This window comes from Eucyclogobius newberryi, unplaced genomic scaffold (assembly GCF_026437365.1).
Source record: "Eucyclogobius newberryi isolate DKJ021-1_F unplaced genomic scaffold, fEucNew1.0.hap1 SCAF_1, whole genome shotgun sequence".
NCBI classification, from domain to species: domain Eukaryota; kingdom Metazoa; phylum Chordata; class Actinopteri; order Gobiiformes; family Gobiidae; genus Eucyclogobius; species Eucyclogobius newberryi.
In genome coordinates this window covers 45809493-45833568 of record NW_027315723.1, presented here as the reverse complement: position 1 = coordinate 45833568, position 24076 = coordinate 45809493, and the positions used below count along the sequence as shown (strand labels likewise).

The window sequence follows — 24076 nt, the reverse complement described above, 5'->3', positions numbered from 1 at the left end:
TCATGGGTTGGCTTGTTCATGATTAGCAGATTATTATAAACCATTTGTTAATGACTAGTTTATTTTTGTTGATAATTAGTTGATGAACATCTATGAGAGACGTCTGAAGCCGTGGCTGAATGTGATAAGTTTGAGTAAAATCCAGGTTGTTGGTATTAATATTGGTGACTTACATGTGCTCATTGCATTTTAGTGTATTGAAGGCATTGAGGCAATTATTCTGGTTCATCTATGTAATTATGTCCATGTCAAATAAATAAATAGAAAAATAAACATTTATAAATGTGCTGTAGATATGCCTTTTTATAAAGTGTTACCTCTCCTCTTCATTCCGTCCCACCCGACCCCATCCTTCTCTCTGCATCCTCGTTCCCTCCCTTCACTCGCTTCCTCCTTTCCCTTCTGCCTCTACTCTCACTTTTCTTCTTTCCTTCCCTCCCTTCCCTCTCTCTCTCTTCCTTTCCTTCCTCCTCTCTCCACTCCCTCCCTTTCCTCTTATCCTCTGTTCCCTCTTTCCCTCCCTCTCTTCTTTCTCTCCTCTTCCCCCTTTTTCCACTCTTTCCCTTCTTTCTCCCTATCTTTCCTCTCACCCTCCTCTTTCCCTCTTTCATTCTCTCCCCTCTCCCTCCTCTCTTCTCACTACTCCCTCTCTCAGCGGGGCTCCATGTCCAGCCTGAGCCAATCTGCTCCGTCTGCTGCCTTGTTAAACAGCAATCTAAAGGCAGCCTCACGCTCCGCCGCTGGGAAACTAGCCACTGGAGTGCGGACCCCACCATCACATAACCAAACACACCAAATGCTTATTTTTCTGCTACCGACCCCCTAGTGGCAAGGGAGGGGACATGCGCTACCACTGCTGCCGGTAAATAGGAGTTTAACACTGTTGTTTGAACCGTAGCAGTCAAAAGGGATAATAGTATGGGGTTTTAGTGTACGTGCTTGGCGGAATGAGAGAGAAATGGGGAATGTGCAATTGGTGCAGTGTAGTTTATTAGTTTAAAGGAGACTTATTCTGCATTATTTTGATTGATATTGGTCTTGACATGATCTTGACTACCTTTACTTTGGCATTTAGCTTTGATACCGATACCAAAGACCTTTGTACTAAAATGTACTTATTTTTGTAAGGCCCAAAACCACAACAGCGGTTGTCACGGAGGGCGAGTTACTAAAATGTACTGAAACTCCTCAGGTTTGAATTATCTATACTATATAAATTATCGCTATTAGACTACTACTACTACGACTATGACTACGACTACAACGATTATTTTAGTAATCGATTAATCTATCGATTTTTTCTTCAATTAATCGATGAATCGGTTTATTTGTTTGTACAATCCGTAAACCATTTAAAAGCATATTAAACAGTTTTTTAAATAAACGTTATAGTTTATTGTGATAAACAAATAACAAATTTTCTGCCTAAAAAAACACATTTTTTTCTTAATATAAATATAAATATTTATACATGTATTTATATTTAAAATACACACACACAAGTACTTCTTGCTTCTATCAAAAAAAAATATTATAATTCTTATTGCTCATTTGCCTGCCCGCCTCCTGGTTTAAGACCTTTTCTTATCCAACCTTTTTGAATGAATGTACATCTCCTTCACATGCTATTTGATTTTGGGTGCTGTCCTTGGTGCTGTGTTTCTGAGTGTCTCTGAGTGTCTGTATGGAAGAGAGAGAGATAGAGAGAGTGTACAAGAGGCAGAGGAGTGGACAGGTTTTTCAAGTGTGTTTTCAGTGTGAATGCATAGTCACGCTCACCGCCACACTTCATCAACAACCAGCCAACATTAAGTCCAGCCAACTGTCGCAGATAATGCAAATGTGGCGCACAGAAACGCAAGTTAGCAAATCCAACTTGGCCAGTAGGAAGAGTGTGATTGTTTATTAATTTTTATTTTTTCAAACTGTATTTTTGTTGTTGTATTTTTACACTGAAAAAACATTAATATAAACATTGCAACAAAAGTGGAAAATTACGTTGTGGCGGATGATTACGTTTGAAGGACAAAAAACAAAACTAATAATGATATACTGTGCCAAACAGCCTTTTACGTACACTTACACACACAACAAGCATGAACGATTGTTATGGTCAGCGATGAAACAAATATCAGTCTAGTTCAGGACCATCTTGACAATGAGAAAATGAGATTATATTAGTCCCAAAAAATACAAAAACAAACTTTTGAACAAAAAAATCCTCCAATTTCTAATGAAGTTCTGTCCCCTAAACCTGACAGAGTATGATTGGTTTTCTCTATGCAGACAAGCAGGAAAGTGCACATTTTCTTTTTATGATTTTCTTTCCTTAATTAAAAAACAAAGAAACCACACAATGCAGACGCAATAGAACACAACACAACAGAACTTGACCAGAGAGCGGAAAAATAGAATACAAATAAACATCAAATAACATTCAAAGAAGCAAAATCATGGCGTATTTCAATTTAAAAATGGTCCATATTAGTCTAAAAGTCTTTCAAATTTGTCCAAGCACCATTTAGCTTATTCTGGGTCAAATGTATTCAAAAATTCATATTCACTTTCAGAGTCTAAACAACCAATTGAAATTGAAATGATTGGTCAAATAATCATTTGTCACAGCCCTATTTTACATGTGTGTGCATTTCATTCTAAGTTACAGTCCATTTAGAATGTTTCATGCTTCATAATGCAACATGACAAGAATAAAGTTATTAGTTGTTATGACTCCCCCTGTTTCTAAGTTGCCTTCCCGTTTGCCCAGGAGGCCCTGATCATGGCGAGCGTGGACCACCCTCACCTGGTGCGCCTCCTGGGGGTGTGTTTGAGTCCTACCATCCAGCTTGTGACACAGCTCATGCCCCACGGCTGTCTGCTGGACTACGTTCATGAGCACAAGGACCACATCGGCTCACAGCTCCTGCTCAACTGGTGTGTGCAGATCGCCAAGGTAAGCAACCAACTTTACTGCTACTGCTATTACTATTACTATTACGTCCACTATTGTTTACTACTACTTCTACCACTACTGCTTCTCTTTTAAAAGCTCATTGTTCAGTTCTCTGCACTAGTCTCTTTATTTGGCACATTCCGACCCAGCGTGCAGCCATCAAAAGACTGGCACAAAAACAAATGAACTAATAATAATTAGGTCCATTCTGTTGAAGTCTATGAGAAGACTGTGGATTGGTGGTAAATATGGACAGATTTTAAGCCAAGAAGGGATGCACATTTAAAAGAAAAAATTGTCACTGTTAGTTTGGGCCCTTTGTGGTAAATAGTTGGTTAAAGCAGTGTTTTATTTTTTAGTTTTTTTTAGATTAAACATAGAGCAGCGGGACAGCCACGGCCGGCCCTTCCACTAGGCCGGATAGGCGGATGCCTTTTAATCTTTTTTTTTTTTTGGTTGGCGGAGTTTTTTGAATGTATCCATACACTATTTTGGAATTGATAAAAAATCTAACGAAAGGAAAAAATTGTGTGTTACGTATCCTAGCATGTCAGGGGTATCACCTCTGGATAGACAGAACAGGCTAGAATATCGAATGCCAACAGCGCCCCCCTCGGGAAAAAAATTAATAAAATTGTCATATATTTGTTTTTGCTTGGCAAAAAAAAAAATTGGGGGGGGGACAACACGCACAACACGACTAAATGAAAGCAGATATATATACTCTTTCGACAGTCTGTTAAGTCATTTTTAGTATTTAGTTATGAATAAAGCCTTCTCAAATAAAGCCACAATGTAACGTCACTACCGTTAGCCGTTGATTACGATTAGCCTTTAAGTACAGCAGTGTGACTCAGTCTTAATGAGATCCATTATTATTGAACAGCTAACTTTTTACAGTATTGTGAGGGCACTTGCACGTACAAGTTTCCCTTTCAGACAAGGTAAATGAAACATGCCAGTTAACCGGGCAACATTTTTTCACTCAGTTAAACATTTAATCATGAACACTCCTAGTATTGGGTCAAATGAAAGGCTGTGTCGATCAGTGAAGCTGCTGCAGATTAGCTACAATAAACACAACAACTCTGATGCAAAAACTTTAGCAGGAAGCAGGACTTTCCACACACAGTTCTTCCAGCTTTAACGGTGGGACATGACTGGAGCACCTCCCCAGGGAGAAGTCCAGGCATCCAGAACAGATCCCCGAGCCACCTCAGCTTGCTCCTCTCAATGTAGAGGAGCAGCGGCTCTATTCCAAGCTTCTCCCATGTGACTGAGCTCCTCATCTCTAAGGAAGCGCCCATCCACCCTGCATACAATAATAAACATGCAAAGTTTGGTTTATTTATTTCATTCATAACAAAGAAAATACATTATCATTGACTTAAAGTTACACAAAGAATGAATGAAAATATAGTTGTACATAGAATCGCGCAGATAGACAGTGGAGCTGGACCCACTCAGGAGGAGAACCAGTTCTTCGAGGCAGAAGAAGAACTGTCAGGTAGAAGGAAAAGCAATGAAACGATTGCAAGTGAAATTAATAAATATTAAATATTGTTTATAGGAAGAGTAGGAGGAAGCAGAGGATAGTGTTCAAGCTGCCATACTTTGCCCCCAGTATAGCTCCTTGGGCAGAGTAGCTGGGAAACTGTAGTTTTTTATTTCTGTTCCTTACTAGTCTGACCAGCGATTTCAAAGGGGAAACTAGTAAAATAATTTCTAAAAAAAACATGATTGCGTTTATCGCGGGTCTCGAGTGAATTTGTTGGGCTTAAATTTAATGATAAGTTTCGTCTAAACCTTTTAAAAGTCTTTAATTTTGTCATTTCTAGTTAATTTGACTCAGAATAAAGACTGAATTCAAGTTTACATGCTGCTCTGAGGCTTCTTTGTTGTTTTCTTCCTGTTTCTGAAGGGACGGCAGAGGACTGATATTGATGGTTTTGGACTGAAACCGATATTACTCAATGACGTGAATATCGGCCGATACCAATACTACCCCTATTTATCATGTGTTTTTTAAATTCAAAAATATATTTTTTTCCATTTTAAACCAGTGAGTTATAAGAGCAAGCAGTTGAAAAGAATAGTAGGAAAACTCTTGAATTTCCTTAAATATGAATTGTCCTGGTCTGCGGGGTTTGTTTTAGGGATGTCCCGATCAGTTTTTTTTTTTGGCCCCGATCCGATTCCGAGACATCTGATTTTGAGTATCTGCCGATACCGAGTCCCAATCCAATACTTTCGTAACACATTAAAAAATGCACAAATGCAACATAAACAGGTTGTCCCCAGATTTAATTTTTTAACACTTTAACAGTGCACCTTTCTTTGGGGTAGCTTGAATAAGAAATAATAGTGCAAAAATTGAATTAAATAAAAACAGCAGCTCGACTTAAAATACCCAGCAGGCATGTGAACAAATAAGCAAAGTGCATATTAAATGAACGTGCAACAGTGTCATAAAGTAAGGCCAATAATGTGCTTTTCAGAACTGCACTCTTAATACTTTTCTGGCTTAAATAATAAAATGTATGTTTTTCTTCATGAAATCCGTCTGAATGTCTTCGAGTCGAGAGTAAGCCAGGGGCGAGTGTTCTTCCTTGCAGCAGCCAAAGTATTCCATGTTGGGAAAACAAGTCCTCATGTACGCAAAGTTGGGAAGAATGTGCGACTCAGCCCACACTCTGCACCCCCATCTCACCCATGGCTTTCTTCATATCAGCAGCGTTGTCGTGCAAAATTACATCGACCCGTTGCTTGTCGATGCCCCAGTTATTGTGCCTTTTTCCTTAATCTGTTTGACGCGCCTTACTGTGTGGGATACGCGAAATTCCCTGGACATGCAGGGTCGCACGGCGTAAAACAAACTAAAGTCGGCAGTAAAATGTTGCAATCCATTCATGCGTTATACGGCGGTGAAATACTTCTACTGGGGTATTCATGTCTAATAATAAGCTTGAAATGTATAGCGCTGATCAAACTAATAAGAGTAAAATATATATCCGATCACTGATCGGGACGCAACATCCGATTTCTATCGAGCCTGAAACGACGTGATCTGGCCTGATTTCCGATCACGTGATCGGATCGGGACATCCCTAGTTTTTTTGTACTGTGTTCGCTCATTTACGCAGATATTTAAACCGAAAACCTTTTTTCTGGACCTTTTTGGTCAGTTCCCTCCTTGAAATAGTTTAATGATACCCAGCCCTATTCCTGACACTCACAAAGGTAATGAGCAGTATTTGTCTCTTTTTTTGCTGGCTTGAAATTTAAACAATTCTGACGCAATCTAAATATGGTGCCCCTTGCCATGGCCTTGCCGCAGACCTAGCACGACACGTGCTCGTTACTTAATGATGCGTCACTTTCAGTTTGGCAACTCATAACTACGTGATTTATAGGTCTGTTTAGAAAAAAACAGCCACATGGAGCTGGTTATGTCATCTGTTGCCATATCTACATTCCCAGCTCTCAAATAAAAAGGCAAAACTCAAAGCTTTGGATGAGATGTTCTATATTTAGAACAGGTACACACAGGCACCAAGTTGGTGACCCCTGGTTTAGAGTTACATAAACGAACAGTTCTCCTTAAAATTTTGTAATTACATAATACATCTTGTTCTGTCAAAGCTAACTACAGGGTTGAGCTCCGTTGTTGGACCTGTGATGAACTTTCCTGCTCTTACCTTGGAGCACCAGACGTTTGCAGGAATGGCCCGCTGGGCTAAGAGACGGGACAACACAAGCCTGATTTAGTTATCAAGATGCCGCTTCATCCGCACTATGTAATCGATTTGCACCGTTGCAACTATTTGTATTCACTGCACTACTGCTGCTGGGATTCAAGACAACAATGAGGCTTCTCGTACCAACAAACATGCAATTTTGAAGTAACTGACTCTAGTCTCTTCAAAAGTGTCAAACAGAAGTTCCAGTCCTTTAGTTATTGTGTGTCCCATGTTAGTCATAGTGTCATAGCCTTGGTCATTTTTCAAGACTTTCGGGAAAATAAAAATATTTTTTTTTTATTTTTTTTTTGTAATTTTTTTCCCCCCCCTACATTCACTGTGCATTCTATTAGAGCTCCCAACACATAGGTATAGTAAAAAAAATGCAGACATGTTCTTTTATGTATAACTGAAAAAAGTTTGTGCGCCATGACGTCGACAGTTTTAGCACAGATAATGAAATTAAACCATATTCTTCCTGCATACCAGCATTCTTCTCACCTTCAACCCAAACCTTGTCTAAATTTTTTATTTTTTTTTTGGACATCAACAGTGAAAGAGACATCTATTCTGAATGATGGAGTGAATTGGAAAATCAATGCCTAAGAGTCAATAGGGCTTAGTGTGTTCAAATTATTCAAAGGAAGAGGTGCCATTCCCGTTATTACTCCTGCAACTGCTTTAATAAGACAGTGACAGGGGAATCCCACAATGATCCCGGCAGATTCTGTAGCTTTGCATATGTCATTTGAAGTGAACAAGACTATGGATTTGTCTTGTGCAGAGTGGGAAGAGAATGAATCAGAGAAAGAAAATTAGAGAATGAATTGGTTTTAGTAATGGATTTTTATCAACCATCAAGAAAAAAAAAACACAACCAAAGCCCATTTTCGCATAGAGCACTGGTTCTCAAACATTTTCAGATCAGAATCAGAAAAGGTTTATTGTCATTGTCAAGTAACAGAATTCACAAAGGAATCTAAGTATCCTTCCGACCGAGTACCACCAGATCTAAACCTAGTCTTGGCTAATCTACCTGTCAATCATGAGGATCTTAACTTTGGGAGATAAACGCAGTGACCAGACTGTTATCGATCTGTATAAAAATACTGAGAGACATTTTTTCTGGAATTTCTTATAAACTGTATCCCCGGAAGAAACACGTGTACCACAATTTGAGAAACACTAGCCTAGAGCAGTCAAGAACTTGCTCAGACTTTGTAAATAATTCTTAAATAATAAATTGATACATGAATACATTATAACATGGAACAAAATTCAAATAGTCCAATCAGCTTTGACTTACTCAAAGGCAACCAAACCATGTTTTTGTTCTGTTTTGTTCAAAACCATATCTCAATTTCCTCAAAACGCAATCGTAACCAAGATATTCCTCATGACCACTTTCTTGCACCTGAGGTTTCTCCCACTTTACGCATGCATCTGCGTATAGTCCACCCACCCACTCACCTTGCTGCTATGTATTTGTACTTGTGCGTTGTATAAATAAGTCCCCGTGCCTCTTTTCTGCCACTCTCCAGATAATAATGGGGACCCTGTCTTCCGACGCAAAGAGTATCCTTCCCAAAGTGTGCAATTTTCCTGCAAAGGTGGGGAATAATTTTGCCGCTGCATGACTCTGAAAAAGCTTTTGTTGTGGTGGAGGAGCGAGGAGTGGGATTGGATTGCAGAAGCCGTTATTACAAGAGTCTTGGGAAGGGATGCACGGAGAGAACTAGAATTCTAGGGATATTAAGTTTCACTCTTGTTTTTTATCAAAGGCAGTACAGCATGTGCTTTTGTGACAATCGTCTCATACTCAGCATACGTAGCTGTTACTACAGTTTACTTGGGTGAAGGAGGAGGGTCATGACAAACTTTAAATTGACTTGATTGGCTGCATGTTCGCGTGGACATGCACCACTCACTGGATATTTACTACACCACAAACTATTATTGATCATTTTTTAGCTTTACTGTTACAGACCCAGATGGGTGTGGATTGTTGGGTGTAGTAAAATTGTCAACAGTTACCTAATCCATTCTAAGCATCCTGTTTATTCACCACTTTTCACAACTTTTAAAAACAGAACTATTTTTGTCATCACAGTACAACAACTAGCATGTTAACAGTACACTTCTTGCTTTGGGCAGAATAAAACTGTAAGTAGATGCAGACAGCACACACAGGGCTCATTTTCACCCGAATAGCTGCTTATGAAATATAGCTGGGGCAAAACAGGTTTTGGTTTTAAACAATTTGCAATTGCAGTGTGCGATATGAGGATTAGAGTGTTTGATTGGAAGTCATGTCAGTTAGCACTAAGGCAGCCGTCGCTACATTGAGATATGAATGTACTGACTTCTTTTTTTTGTCATCTTTAAAATGTACCAAAATATAATAATAACCTTTTTTTTTTATCTCACATTGCTAACTTTACCGTTTATTGCCTTCCGATTTTGTTGCTCTGTCTACTAGACTGCGTCCGAATGTTCTCCCTTGTCCTCAACCCGTCATCGCTACATAACCATATACTCTTAAGCGGATATTATACGAGGAAATGAGACTCAGATTTGGCGCCAAAAAATCGCCCATTACGCCTCTAAGAGTGGTCCGTTCATAATCGTAGGATGACAGTGCTTTTGTTCTATTCTGTCTTCTTTCATTCAGTTATGTTGAGTTATAGACCTGTCACTATCCACTGTTGTTTCTGACTCTTGCAGTGCTTTGTGGTCTATACTGACCCCTAGTGTGGTGTTTACATGGTTCCCCTATTGGCCCAAAACATGCACCATAGATCAGATGTATTCCAGATATGGTCCTTACCAAGACAAGCTCAACGTTTGAATTTGGTTCTCGGGCGTTGAGCTGCAGCGACCACTGCTCCTGACAGGCTGCCACAGCAGCACTGAAGGTTGGGTGCAGAGGATGCATTTTCCCATGGGAAGAATAAAGGCTAAGCCAAACTACATTCTGACCTCACTAAAAATGGCACGACTGTTAAATGACTTATATAGGTAACAATGTGGACATTCAGAGGCAGCCAAGGGCTACAATTTTATGTCTCACCATCGCCATGACAACAGCCCAAACAAACACCCCAAACAAACAACCACCTTATATGGGCAGCGACCAGGGCAGGTAACCATGGTTCTGTGAATAGATTGTCCGAGGCCGAGTGGCGGCAGTGACTCTTCATCACTGAGTGTTTTGGGCATTGAGATAATAGGGGCCATTAATCTGCTGCAGCCCCAGTGAGTCCTGTGGCCCCCAGACTGTCTCTCTCTCTCCTACATACGCACACACATTTCTACACATGGATAGGCACAGTGCACAATATTTACACATAATGTTTTCTTTTACCTGTCAGTAGTTTGTTCTTTTTGTCAGTGTTTTGCCATATTGCCCTTTGTCAATGCCTACTAAACCTATATCTTCTCCAGATTATTGCAAAAACCAAGCAAGTCACACAATGTTTTTACATGGCCAGGTTTAGGAACAAGCCAGGAAAACTGGATAAGTGGCTTAAACATTTTTTTTTAAAAATGCATGTAAACCCAGAAAATACGATTGAGATGTCTTGGTTTGAATCTGTGTGTGTAGTCGTGAATCTTCTGCGTGTAACACTCCTACATTTACATGCACAGAGAAGTTGGAGTGCGCTAAACGACCAAACTCAATTCATCCTTGACCCAAAACCTTGTGTTTGTTAGAACATTCTTGTCTCTGTCTACGGTAGGTCAAAGAACCCATTAGGTGCGAGCCAGGGCTGAGGGATGTTCAGGTGTGTGTAGTAATTAAGCATCAGACCTAAAACTTGCAGCTATAATTGGCAATCATACATATGTACTTGGCTTTAGATGAGCGAGATCTCATTTAGTATTTTGAGCATTCAGACATGAAGAACCGCGTCGCTCACCTCAGCACAAATAAAAACATTGAAGCTCTGGTAGTTTTTACTTTCACTTTAATGCAGCCGACCGCAGGTGCTAGTGCGCGGTGGACAGAGCTTAGTTTGTCATATTTACTGTCCTTAAACGAGTGAGTCCACATCCAAACTAATATTTTCTCTCTTACTAGGTGAGGTTGAATGCCTCTCCTAGTCTGTTCCATTCTATACACCACGTTCCAAATTATTATGCAAATTGTGTTTGTGTCACAAGGTTTTTGTTTTATTCAGTGAAACTCAGTATTGTATATTGTGTATTGTGTCTCAGGGCTCTTTGGGTCAGTGAAATCAATCTCAGACACCTGTGCCAATTAGTTTGCCAGGTAAGACAAATTAAAGGAAAAAACTACAACTACTAAGAAGGATGTTCCACGTTATTAAGCAGACCACAATTTCCAAGCAGTATGGGAAAGAAAAAGGATCTCTAGTGCCGAAAAGCAGGAACTATTTGAATGCCTTGGAGAAGGTGAGAAAACCTTAGATCAGGGGTGCCCACACATTTTCGGCTCACAAGCTACTTTTATATTCAACAAAGCCCGAAAATCTACCTATAGATATAAATTATTGTACAATTTTGTATTATTTTTATTGTCAGTATTAAGCAGGTTTTTATTTTTGTTTAACCATAATTAGGCTATAGAAACACAATATTGGCTTTTATTATAGCCTAATATTGTTTATCATATACAAATATGCTAGATAAAAAGAGATAATCTGCTATTTAACTAGACCACATTTTAATACAGCTGAGTATTTTGAAAATAAAATATACTGGCCACAACTATGCTAAATGATAGAAAGTTGCACTTAACCAGAACTTCCTCTCTCCTCCTCCTGCTTCTTGCCTTGACTCTCTCTCCTCCTTCTTTTGCGTTACACAGCTCTCACTCCTTGGCGCTTCGGCGCTTTTCTGTGCTTTTCGGCGCTCTTCGGCTCTCTTCGGCTCTCTTCGGCTCTCTTCGGCTCTCTTCGGCTCTCTTCGGCTCTCTTCAGCTCTCTTCGGCGCTTTTCGGAGCTCTTTGGCGCTTTTCTGCGTTTTGGCGGGATCGACGTATTAGGCACCCTTGCCCTAGATAGTTCATGAAAACTTAAGTGTGATCATCGTACTAAATTATAGGTGACATAGCTAATGTATTAATTTCAAATATAGTAAATAAATGTTTTTCTTCATCTGTGTGTCTTGAAAAAAATGTCAACAAAAATGTTTTAAAAATTAAAATAATCCATAATTAGCTTTGACTGAGTTTCTTTGAGTTAATAAATGCACCAAAATCTGTCCTGAGTTACTGCTACAAAACCCATTTAAAGTGGTCACACCAATTGCCTATTCAAATTAGGCAATTAGAAATGACAATGTGCTCCACTCAGGTGAAAAGCTGACCTACTTACCTACTGAGCTGGGCATTCCCGAGTCCTCCAATATGTAATGTTTTACAATGTGGAGTAAAGGTATTCTTCAACAAATGTTCACTTTCGTGGGGCACGTGCAATGAGGCACGTGCAATCTTCACTACAGATGAAAATGAGCTAGGTACATGATGTCTATTACCAGTTTTAATTATTTGAACTCCAGGGATTTAGTGCATGTAGTGACAAGCAAAATAAAATATACAAAACAACCTGGCTTCGTAGCATTACCCTTTTGTTTAAGTATCAGCAGGATAACAATAATTTTTCAAAATGTATTTGTTATTTGGGCTATATTGGGTGTTTTACCTCCGTGTGTCACCAAAAGAGTGACCGGAAAAATCACATCCATAAGTCTCAAGTGGTTCCAACGGAACCTGCAATCCAGGCCAATAAGTTTGTCGTCCATGGCCTTGTTTTTAGTTTGCAAAGTGCCCAAGCTCTCAGGCCAACCACCATCGACCCATCCTCTCCCGCCGACAATGGGCTCCTTGTCAACGGCTAGCTCTTCATCAGTAGCCAGGTACGTTAGGCCGACCACACCTGATTTGTGTTTTGTGTTTAAAAAGAAAATTGTGTGGTCACTCTGTCCTTTCAGTCTAGTTTGAGTTAAGATGAGGACACTCTACAGTTGTGCTTAGTCTTAGTCATCTCTAGTTGAAGTCAGTCTTAGTTGCTTTAGTCTCGTAGTGTGGACCAGTTACCACTGGATTCACTTTGAAATCCCAAAGTGTGGACCGCAAAAAGACGTGACTAGACTCCAGTCATTTAAACATGTTTGATTTGCAAGCCAGATTTTGGCCGCGCTCCGGTGCAGTGGGATGGTTACTGACACTTCCGCAAATATGGAGCCAATGGAATGCAGCAGAGGAGGCCCTAGAAACTGCATCTGAGCTAAGCTCTATTTTTGTCATATCCAAAAGAACAATGCACGAACAATGACAACAGCTAGACATATGCTTAATATTCCTGCCTAAACATCAGATTAATAATACTGAGAGGGGACACTACTTAAAACCAGAGCTAAAGTGATAAACAAACACTCATGTGGTTCACCCTTTCTCTTTTCTCCTCTTATGTGGCTCACACCTCTTGTAAATTATCCAAATTACACCGTTTTTCTCTGAAATCCAGTGTGCTTAAAGCTTTGTTTTGTCTTCTGTCTGATCTAAATAGTCACTACTAAAGCCCAGCACCTGCCCAAATCATGAATCAGTGCTAGTGCAACCTTCGCAGCTCAGTGAGCCTGGAATTCTGGATTAGGATCTGAATATGAGCCGTGGACTGTCTCCACAGGGCTCCAGCAAGAAGCGCATGAACGGAGAGCTGAGTTTGTGAAAAAATAAGTTATTTATTAAAATCAAAATGGCCATTTATTCTAAAGTGCAGATAACTCATACGTTTCCTGGGATCGCAACAGTTTACACATATTTTTTCTCCACCATGCGGGTAATTACTTATTACTGTTATGTGAACGAGTCCATTCAAAGTTTTCTCAGGTCAGTGTTTATTTGGCATACAGTAAAAGCTAACAGAGTCAAACTATCAAAGCAACAATTCACGAGATGCAGAACTGCCTTCATTCACTTCAGTGGCATAGACGGACCTGTATGATGTAGAATCAGCCCGTAAGAGTACAGGTTACATAGCCTTCCTTTAAAATCCAGTCCATCTATGTCCACTGCTTCACCAGAGCTCACCTGCTCTCCAGCTTCCATCAACGCACGAGTTACTCCTCCCTGCTGCCTTGTCCAGCTCCTCTGCATCGAATCAGCAGCATCCCATACATTCACCCCTCTATCCTCTTCGCCATATCTTACCACCACCAGTCTCCAGGCCCCGGTTGGAAGACATTGCCTAATATACATCTAATCTGTCATGCCCATGATCACAATGACTTCTGCCGGGGTCTGAGCATCAAATAACCCATGTACTGTACTTTTCGGGCTATACAGCGCTCCTGAATAAAAGCTGCGCACACAATATTTACGAAGAAAAAATGGGCCATATATGGGCCGCACCTCTCAATAAACCGCAAGTGCCCAGGTTGTTTCATTAAATATTTACACATAGATAAACACGATAGTGATGCGTCTTTTTATCTGGGGGTCTCATGGTGCACCAAATTTCCACTGCGCCACAGGATTAATTAGACTAATAATGATAATAATATCTCAGTAAATATGAGTTGGATTGTAATTAAACACACAGTGTTTTAACAAACAAAGAACACATCACAGCTGTCCCTACTGTGTCTGTGTCTTCATATCTGGTTCATCTGCTCCTGAGCTCGTACTTATCGAGTGAGTGTTACGTTGTAACATGAGATATTTACATAGAAATATGGTCCATGGTAGTGATGCACAGGTTGTCTTTTGACCCATGAGTCAGGTCTGGCCAAGAAAGTCTTAATTTCAATGTGGCAGGTTCTGTACTGCAGACCTGTATATCGCATGTCCGCACTCCGTGTGTGTCTTTGTATTCTGCCGCGTTTAGTTTCATTTCCTATGAAAGTATTGTCTCCGGGAATATGGGTCTGATTGTAATAAAACATACAGACTTTTAGAAAGCACAATGTGTCCCTTGGACAGTACTTCCACTGACGTCTTCTTCTACAGTATGTCAAACACTTGTGCTTCCTGCTACATGGCCCCCTGGTGGCCGTTTACCAGTAAACATCTATAAATTAGATGCACCATTGTAATGACGCAGGTTTCAAAGAGTGGGAAAAAAGTAGCGGCTTGTAGTCCGAAATGAACGGTAATAAAACTTGTTTCTGTCAAATATGGTGAAATGCTTTGCCTTTGCCATAAAATAATTATATAGAAAAGAGTGACAAAATATTTAAATAGGATCAAACTAATTTTTGTCTATAAATCTATAAATTAACGGGGCTTGTATGTACACATTTCTCATCGTAAATGCTGAATTCTTCAGGAGTATTCTGCTTTGGATTCCTCCACCTAACAGCTCTCTTTTGAGTCTCTTCACTGTATTTCGTAACCAGCATGTTAACACAGGGCAGAGCGTGGCCTACATCTGCGAGTATTCAAAGCTCAAATTTACGTACAACTCACTCTATTTCCCGATTTCTGAAATCCATGCTTTATCACAGGCCTGCCTTGTCCTTTACTAGATTTTTCTTTTTTCATCTGCTTTTGGATTATTAACGGAATAATTAGGTTTGGGATGTATTTTAATGAACAAATCAATCACTGAATTAAATATGGGGTTAGAGCTGCTGTTCAGGCCAAGGGAGTCGGAATACGGAAAAGACTGGCTCAGTCTTGGCATGCCTTCATAAAAGCACAGTATTATATGGAGGAGGTGAACGATTTCTACAAAATAATTATACACAGAAAACTATGTGATTAAGTTGAAGTAGGGCTGTACCAAAAATCTAAAGATCGATAGATTGCAATCTCAACTTTATTCGATCTAGATGATAAGGCTAACACATTTTTATTTGACAGGCTTGCGAGCCTATCCTGTGGCAGTAACAGGCGTTAGCGCTGACTTGTTTTGGAGTAAGAACATTGTCAGAGCGAATGCTTGTCTCTCTAGCCAGTTCGTGTTTCTGCTGATAGTTATGACGTACACATGCAATAGGCTAAAACACATTCCAAAATGTGGCACACCATTGCAATATTCATGCCGTCTCATCAGCATCTTGATATTCCACACCTGTCAGGTGGCATGGATTATTTATATTAATATGAAGTACATCAAAGACAAGGCTCCTACAGATGACGTGCTCTGTGAATGTCTCAGAAAATGGGAAATAGAGGATGATGACGTGCTGGAGGGACCATCATGGGAGGATAAGCCCCTACATGGGATTTACCACCGGAACATAACTGAAGTGGCTGGTATCACAAAATCCTACCAATGGTTAGAAAGAGCCAGTCTGAAGGACAGCACAGAGGCCATGATCATGGCAGCATAGGAGCAGGCCCTGAACACTAGATCAATAGAGGCCCAGATCTACCACACCAGACAAGACCCAAGGTGTAGGCTGTGCAAAGAGGCTCCTGAGACAATCCCGCTCATAACTGCAGGGTGCAAGATGCTGGCAGGGACAGCATACATGGAGCGCCAGAGTGGCAGAGTACGGGCTGGAGACCCCAAGGACAAAGTGGGAAACACCTCCAAAGGTGGTGGAGAACAACCGAGCCAAGGTCTTCTGGGACATCCAGATACAAACAGACCGAATGGTAATGGCGAACCAACCGGACATAGTGGTGGTTGACAAGGTGCAGAGGAAAGCCGTGGTGGTGGACATTGCAGTGCCATGGGATGGTAACATCCTGAATAAGGAACATGAGAAACTAGAGAAATACCAAGGCCTCAGAGAGGAGCTGGAGAAGGCCTGTAGTGTGAAGGTATCGGTGGTGCCTGTAGTGATCGGAGCACTTGGGGCAGTGACCCCCAAACTGGAGGAATGGCTTGAGCAGATCCCAGGAAAGACGTCGGAGATCTCGGTCCAGAAAAGTGCAGTGATAGAAACAGCAAAGATACTGCACAGAACCTTCAAGCTCCCAGGGGCCTCTGAGGAGCTTGAAGGGGGACCACCCGCGGAGGGTGAGAGTAGTATAGTATATATAGTATATATAGTATATATAGTATATATATATATATATATATATATATATAGTATATATAGTATATATAGTATATATATATATATATATATATATATATATATATATATATATATATATATATATAAAACAGTAAGTTCTCTACTATAAAAAACATAATTAACTAACTTAGTCCCGGTTTAGTCCTGGTGTAGACCGGGTTTAGTCCTGGTTTAGGCTTAGTCCTGGCTTAGTCCTGGTGTAGACCTGATGTCCTGGTTTAGTCCTGGTTTAGTCCTGGTGTAGACCGGGTTTAGTCCTGGTTTAGTTCTAGTGTAGACCGGGTTTAGTCCTGGTTTAGTCCTGGTTTTGTCCTGGTGTAGACCTGGTGTCCTGGTTTAGTCCTGGTTTAGTTCTGGTGTAGACCGGGTTTAGTCCTGGTTTAGTTCTGGTGTAGACCGGGTTTAGTCCTGGTTTAGTCCTGGTGTAGACCGGGTTTAGTCCTGGTTTAGTCCTGGTGTAGACCGGGTTTAGTCCTGGTTTAGTCCTAGTGTAGACCGGGTTTAGTCCTGGTTTAGTCCTGGCGTAGACTGGGTTTAGTCCTGGTGTAGACCTGATGTCCTGGTTTAGTCCTGGTTTAGTCCTGGTGTAGACCGGGTTTAGTCCTGGTTTAGTTCTGGTGTAGACCTGGTGTCCTGGTTTAGTCCTGGTTTAGTCCTGGTGTAGACCGGGTTTAGTCCTGGTTTAGTTCTGGTGTAGACCGGGTTTAGTCCTGGTTTAGTCCTGGTGTAGACCGGGTTTAGTCCTGGTTTTGTCCTGGTGTAGACCTGGTGTCCTGGTTTAGTCCTGGTTTAGTCCTGGTGTAGCCCGGGTTTAGTCCTGGTTTAGTTCTGGTGTAGACCGGGTTTAGTCCTGGTTTAGTCCTGGTGTAGACCGGGTTTAGTCCTGGTTTAGTCCTGGTGTAGACCGGGTTTAGTCCTGGTGTAGACTGGGTTTAGTCCTGGTGTAGACCTGATGTCCTGGTTTGGTCCTGGTTTAGTCCTGGTGTCTTGGTTTAGTCCTGGTTTAGTCCTGGTGTAGACCGGGTTTAGTCCTGGTGTAGACTGGGTTTAGTCCTGGTGTAGACCTGATGTCCTGGTTTGGTCCTGGTTTGTCCTGGTGTCTTGGTTTAGTCCTGGTTTAGTCCTAGTGTAGACCGTGTTTAGTCCTGGCTTAGTCCTGGTGTAGACCTGATGTCCTGGTTTTGTCCTGGTTTTGTCCTGGTGTCCTGGTTTAGTCCTGGTGTAGACCGGGTTTAGTCCTGGTTTAGTTCTGGTGTAGACCGGGTTTAGTCCTGGTTTAGTTCTGGTGTAGACCGGGTTTAGTCCTGGTTTAGTCCTGGTTTTGTCCTGGTGTAGACCTGGTGTCCTGGTTTAGTCCTGGTTTAGTTCTGGTGTAGACCGGGTTTAGTCCTGGTTTAGCTCTGGTGTAGACCGGGTTTAGTCCTGGTTTAGTCCTGGTGTAGACCGGGTTTAGTCCTGGTTTAGTTCTAGTGTAGACCGGGTTTAGTCCTGGTTTAGTCCTGGTTTTGTCCTGGTGTAGACCTGGTGTCCTGGTTTAGTCCTGGTTTAGTTCTGGTGTAGACCGGGTTTAGTCCTGGTTTAGTTCTGGTGTAGACCGGGTTTAGTCCTGGTTTAGTCCTGGTGTAGACCGGGTTTAGTCCTGGTTTAGTCCTGGTGTAGACCGGGTTTAGTCCTGGTTTAGTCCTAGTGTAGACCGGGTTTAGTCCTGGTTTAGTCCTGGCGTAGACTGGGTTTAGTCCTGGTGTAGACCTGATGTCCTGGTTTAGTCCTGGTTTAGTCCTGGTGTAGACCGGGTTTAGTCCTGGTTTAGTTCTGGTGTAGACCTGGTGTCCTGGTTTAGTCCTGGTTTAGTCCTGGTGTAGACCGGGTTTAGTCCTGGTTTAGTTCTGGTGTAGACCGGGTTTAGTCCTGGTTTAGTCCTGGTGTAGACCGGGTTTAGTCCTGGTTTTGTCCTGGTGTAGACCTGGTGTCCTGGTTTAGTCCTGGTTTAGTCCTGGTGTAGCCCGGGTTTAGTCCTGGTTTAGTTCTGGTGTAGACCGGGTTTAGTCCTGGTTTAGTCCTGGTGTAGACCGGGTTTAGTCCTGGTTTAGTCCTGGTGTAGACCGGGTTTAGTCCTGGTGTAGACTGGGTTTAGTCCTGGTGTAGACCTGATGTCCTGGTTTGGTCCTGGTTTAGTCCTGGTGTCTTGGTTTAGTCCTGGTTTAGTCCTGGTGTAGACCGGGTTTAGTCCTGGTGTAGACTGGGTTTAGTCCTGGTGTAGACCTGATGTCCTGGTTTGGTCCTGGTTTGTCCTGGTGTCTTGGTTTAGTCCTGGTTTAGTCCTAGTGTAGACCGTGTTTAGTCCTGGCTTAGTCCTGGTGTAGACCTGATGTCCTGGTTTTGTCCTGGTTTTGTCCTGGTGTCCTGGTTTAGTCCTGGTGTAGACCGGGTTTAGTCCTGGTTTAGTTCTGGTGTAGACCGGGTTTAGTCCTGGTTTAGTTCTGGTGTAGACCGGGTTTAGTCCTGGTTTAGTCCTGGTTTTGTCCTGGTGTAGACCTGGTGTCCTGGTTTAGTCCTGGTTTAGTTCTGGTGTAGACCGGGTTTAGTCCTGGTTTAGCTCTGGTGTAGACCGGGTTTAGTCCTGGTTTAGTCCTGGTGTAGACCGGGTTTAGTCCTGGTTTAGTCCTGGTGTAGACCGGGTTTAGTCCTGGTTTAGTCCTGGTTTAGTCCTGGTGTAGACCGGGTTTAGTCCTGGTTTAGCTCTGGTGTAGACCGGGTTTAGTCCTGGTTTAGTCCTGGTTTAGTCCTGGTGTAGACCGGGTTTAGTCCTGGTTTAGCTCTGGTGTAGACCGGGTTTAGTCCTGGTGTAGACCGGGTTTAGTCCTGGTGTAGACCGGGTTTAGTCCTGGTTTAGTCCTGGTGTAGACCGGGTTTAGTCCTGGTTTAGTCCTAGTGTAGACCGGGTTTAGTCCTGGTTTAGTCCTAGTGTAGACCAGGTTTAGTCCTGGTTTAGTCCTGGTGTAGACCGGGTTTAGTCCTGGTTTAGTCCTGGCTTAGTCCTGGTGTAGACCTGGTGTCCTGGTTTAGTCCTGGTGTAGACCGGGTTTAGTCCTGGTTTAGTCCTGGTTTAGTTCTGGTGTAGACCGGGTTTAGTCCTGGTTTAGTCCTGGCTTAGTCCTGGTTTAGTCCTGGTGTAGACCGGGTTTAGTCCTGGTTTAGTCCTAGTGTAGACCAGGTTTAGTCCTGGTTTAGTCCTGGTGTAGACCGGGTTTAGTCCTGGCTTAGTCCTGGTGTAGACTTGATGTCCTGGTTTAGTCCTGGTGTAGACCGGGTTTTGTCCTGGTTTAGTCCTGGTTTAGTCCTGGCTTAGTCCCACACGGCTGGTGCTAGCTTGGAATGTAGCGAGCTAACGCGGCTAACAGTAAAAAACACGAAGATACAGACATTATACCATCCCAAAACAGCTAGTTTCAAGAGACTACGTGATGTAAATTATTCTGAAAGTGGTCACATTAAATTCAAGCCCGTATTTATAATGTAGAGTGCACTGAAGCAGCATGTTAGCTTAGCATTGCTCCGTCTCTGTGACATCACGAAACCACCAACACAACGCAGTCCAGGGAATCATAAGCTCTGGAGAAAGTCTGGAGAAACAAATAATGTCTCTGAGGAGAACGGTAGCTGCTGCTGAATAAGTAGCCGTGTGGTTCGCAGCTGATTGGTGGAAAAAGATCAACAATGCGCTGCAGAAAAAAGGTAACGCCCCCCGCGCGGAGAACGAAAACTACCCATTTTTAACGGCTTAATGTGTACTTTTAAGGTAATGACTACTGTTATCTGAAGCACGGACGGGCTCCTTCAACTTCCACATAATGCAAAAAAACAAAATCACAAATTTGGGGGAAAAAAGCTAAAACCCTGTGTTTCTCCGTTTGGTTCGGGCCGACTTATGGCCGACGACAACGGCTTTTACGGTGCTCCGTCACATATACACATACACACCTAATTTAACTAAATTATTGACTTTGGAAATGCCTGATTGATATTAAGTTATGTGTGCTTTTTGCAGAACAATTTGTATAATGTGTTCTAAATGAAAGGACAATAACAGTACACATGATGCGAAATATATGTCCTTTAATTTGGTGTCGAATGGAGATTTTACTACTGACTCCTCCAAACATGGCAAACGTTCCATCACTGCTTTGTCAGAAAAATCCACCACACATCTCAAATATAACCTTTCAACTTCTCTACCCCTGTTTTCCAAGCATGCACGCTTTCCTACCAACCTATGGTATCTGCATCTAACTCCTGGGTTGGAACCCAATGACGACAATCCAAATTTCATCTGGATATCTCTGCTTAGCCCCGAGTGTCACTGATTCCTCTGGGTGCTGAGCTAACAATCTCTGCAGGACTCATTAGTTTGGCTTCACAACTGACCCGTCCCCCCTGCAATATCCCCTCCCCACACTGAACTCCTTCACATACCCTTCATCCTTTAGACATCTGAATCCCCCGTGGTCTGTCATGTCATTGCATCTCAATTGGAAGCGTGACTGGAGACAGCATCATGCTCCACCCACCTCTTATGTGTGTACTTATACATCTCAAAAGAATGACAAATAGACAGTGATTTTTTATTTATTTATGCAATTATATTCTGTGATCTGTCCTTTTCCTCTATCTACTGCGTTGTATCAATGAAATTTCCCCATGTGTGGACAATAAAGGATTATCTTATCTTATCTTATCTTAATTATTAGCATGGTTTTACACGGAAGACAACATTTTGAATTGATCAATCGATCAATCTTTATTTCAGTCTCCAGGTTCATACAAAACAATAAAAGACACACGTTAAAAAATAATAAAAAAATGAATGAATAAAAAAATGTTTTTTTAAGCACACATACAGAACCAGTCCATGGTCTTCCAGTAGAGACCCAGTTATGTTGTGTGCTGTTGGAGCTTAGTCACGTGCTCATTCGATTCATTTTGTGGCTCTTGCAGACTAATTTGCTAGCATTTTTTTTTATTTGCCCAGTTACTATTTCTGTAAGACACAGAACATATTTATGCTGTTGGTTAATGCAGTTGATATTGACAGGATATGATTTTTATCATTTTAAGAAATCTTTTTGTGACAATGGTTAGTGTGTAGTGTGTTGCAAACACGAAACCTGTGAATCCAGACCGGGAACTTTTTCTACTATGGAACGCTCCTGGACGAATGAGGGATTACACTGAAATGGTTAGGTTAGTGTTAGATTTGAATTACTATTGGCTGTGTTATCAAAGAATTTACCTTCACTATTGATAAGGGAGGGAAGGGCAATCAGCAAATTGTCACAGTTGGAATTAAACTCACAACGTTGCGACTGACCGCACAGAGCTTGGCATATGTGTTATACACTGATTGCTACCACTTTTATTCCCATCACTTGTTGGTGGCAAAGTACTTAATTCATTCATATGGTGGAGTGTCCTGCCAAAGGACACAACAACAGTATTCACTGCCTCTGGTGACTTTTGAGGGATTGAACAGTGAGCTGGGAACACTGGGCTCTGCACTAAACCTTTTCACTAGTGGTACTGGTGTGACCTATTTTTAAATATTGTCATACTGACTCACACATATTATTTGCACAGACAAATAATGTAACCAGTAACCAGTTAAAACCCAAGTAGCAGAGCTGCCCAGTCACAACAAGTCTGAGCGGTGGATCAGTCTTCGCACCATCTCAGTGCTTCTGGCCTCGCTCGCTCTTCTATGCTCTAACCCTCGCTCTCTTCCTTGCTCGTACACATTTAACGTAACTATGTCAGTCTGCCTTTTCTGTCGCCAACGCTGTGTTGTTATTTTGTAATAAAAAATAAAAATTTTGGGCAGGCAAACCCACTCCCACATGGGGGACACAGCCTGCAGTTTGATGCGGCAGCTTTGGGCTGCATTGTAAGCGCAAGGAGGGCAGAGGTTCAGGACCTTGTGGGACAACACTAGTCTTGCGAGTGGTCAGATATGTTCTGAGAGCACTGCAAACTGGGTGGAAGCGCAACTGAAAAGTATTGTCAGTGTTACAACGCACAAGTAGGTACAAAAGTGAGAGAACAGATAACTTATAGAAGACTTTTTTTTAGAGGAGCTCCTACAAAAGAAAAAAGAAAACTCTTGTATATTCTTAATACAAGTAAAAAAGAAAATAAGAAAATAGTAAGTAACACTCTAACCGGATAAAGTACAAGTTGTGTCTCCATTTTGGTGCTGCTGTGCTTTCTGTGAGATTCACCATTGCAGTTGTGGCACAGGGACGTACTGTTGGGGTAGGAAATACTCTTGACTATGGATGTCAAAATGAACCAGGTTTTTAATTTATGGCAATATTTAAGGCTACTATAGGTTATTCATGGGGTTTTGGGAGCCTACGGTATACCACAGAAATGTCTCCAGGCACAATGCGAGTCACGAGCCGCACGTATGTATCGAAGTCCAGTGTGTCTATAAGCCTGATCTGTTTATGATGATTGTCTGTGGCACACGTGACTGTGAATAAACGCGCTGAACGAATGGTCCATAACACAAGGAGGTCCACATTAGTGTGAGTCAACTGCACAAGCTACACTCAGCCTAAGCTTAGCTTGTGCAGAGTTAACGCAGGGCAATGCGAGGGAGAGAAAAAGGAGAGGAGAAGAGGAGAATCAAGAGTGTACATGGAGTTCATCTCACTAATAACTGATATGATACTTAAAAGAGCTACAATGAGGTGCTAATAAGCTTGCATTTATATTATTTCATCTATTTGTGGCCATTATATTTTATTTTCAAAACAATCGGCTGTATTAAATGATAAGCAAGTTAATTGTTATAATTAAGACAATTTCACTCAACTTTTTCTTTCTTTTTGCCAATAATCGTAATTATCGTTAAATTACAATATGTCCCCTCACAATAATCGTCACAATAAAATTTGATATCATGACATCCCAAACTCTGACATGTAGGTTTTTCACATGTGCCCCTTGTCAACCATCCTTCCTGCAACACAGACACGACCGATTGATATTTTTGGTAGCACGCTCACATCAAATCATCACATATATGACCATTTTACTCGCAGACTAGGGTCCTGGAACATGTTTTAGTTCGAACTGTACACTCTGTATTGCACCATGACACAAAAAACGCATGCTTGAACATAAATGTCTTACTTTTTAAAAAGAAACAGTGCAGATGTTTTCCCATGAATCTTCCCATGAATGTGGCTGATTGGATAACATCTGTCCTTCAGTAACTTATCTAGTAGTGTATTCCCAACAAAATAATAAGAGAAATGCTTAGGATAAGTCTCTCCCCCCCTCAATTTTCTGCATCTATAAAACACTGCATAATAAAGCAGAACAA

The 24076-nt window shown here is 41.5% G+C and overlaps 1 protein-coding gene across 1 annotated transcript in view; it reads left to right on the top strand.

Moving 5' to 3' along the window:
• The window catches only part of LOC140361448 (receptor tyrosine-protein kinase erbB-4-like), a 553408-nt gene that overhangs the window by 454740 nt on the left and 74592 nt on the right, over positions 1 to 24076 (top strand). Inside the window, exon 20 of the mRNA XM_072447161.1 lies at positions 2768 to 2953. Within this exon, the coding sequence (XP_072303262.1) occupies positions 2768 to 2953 (186 nt within the window). The remainder of the gene's footprint in view (positions 1 to 2767; positions 2954 to 24076) is intronic.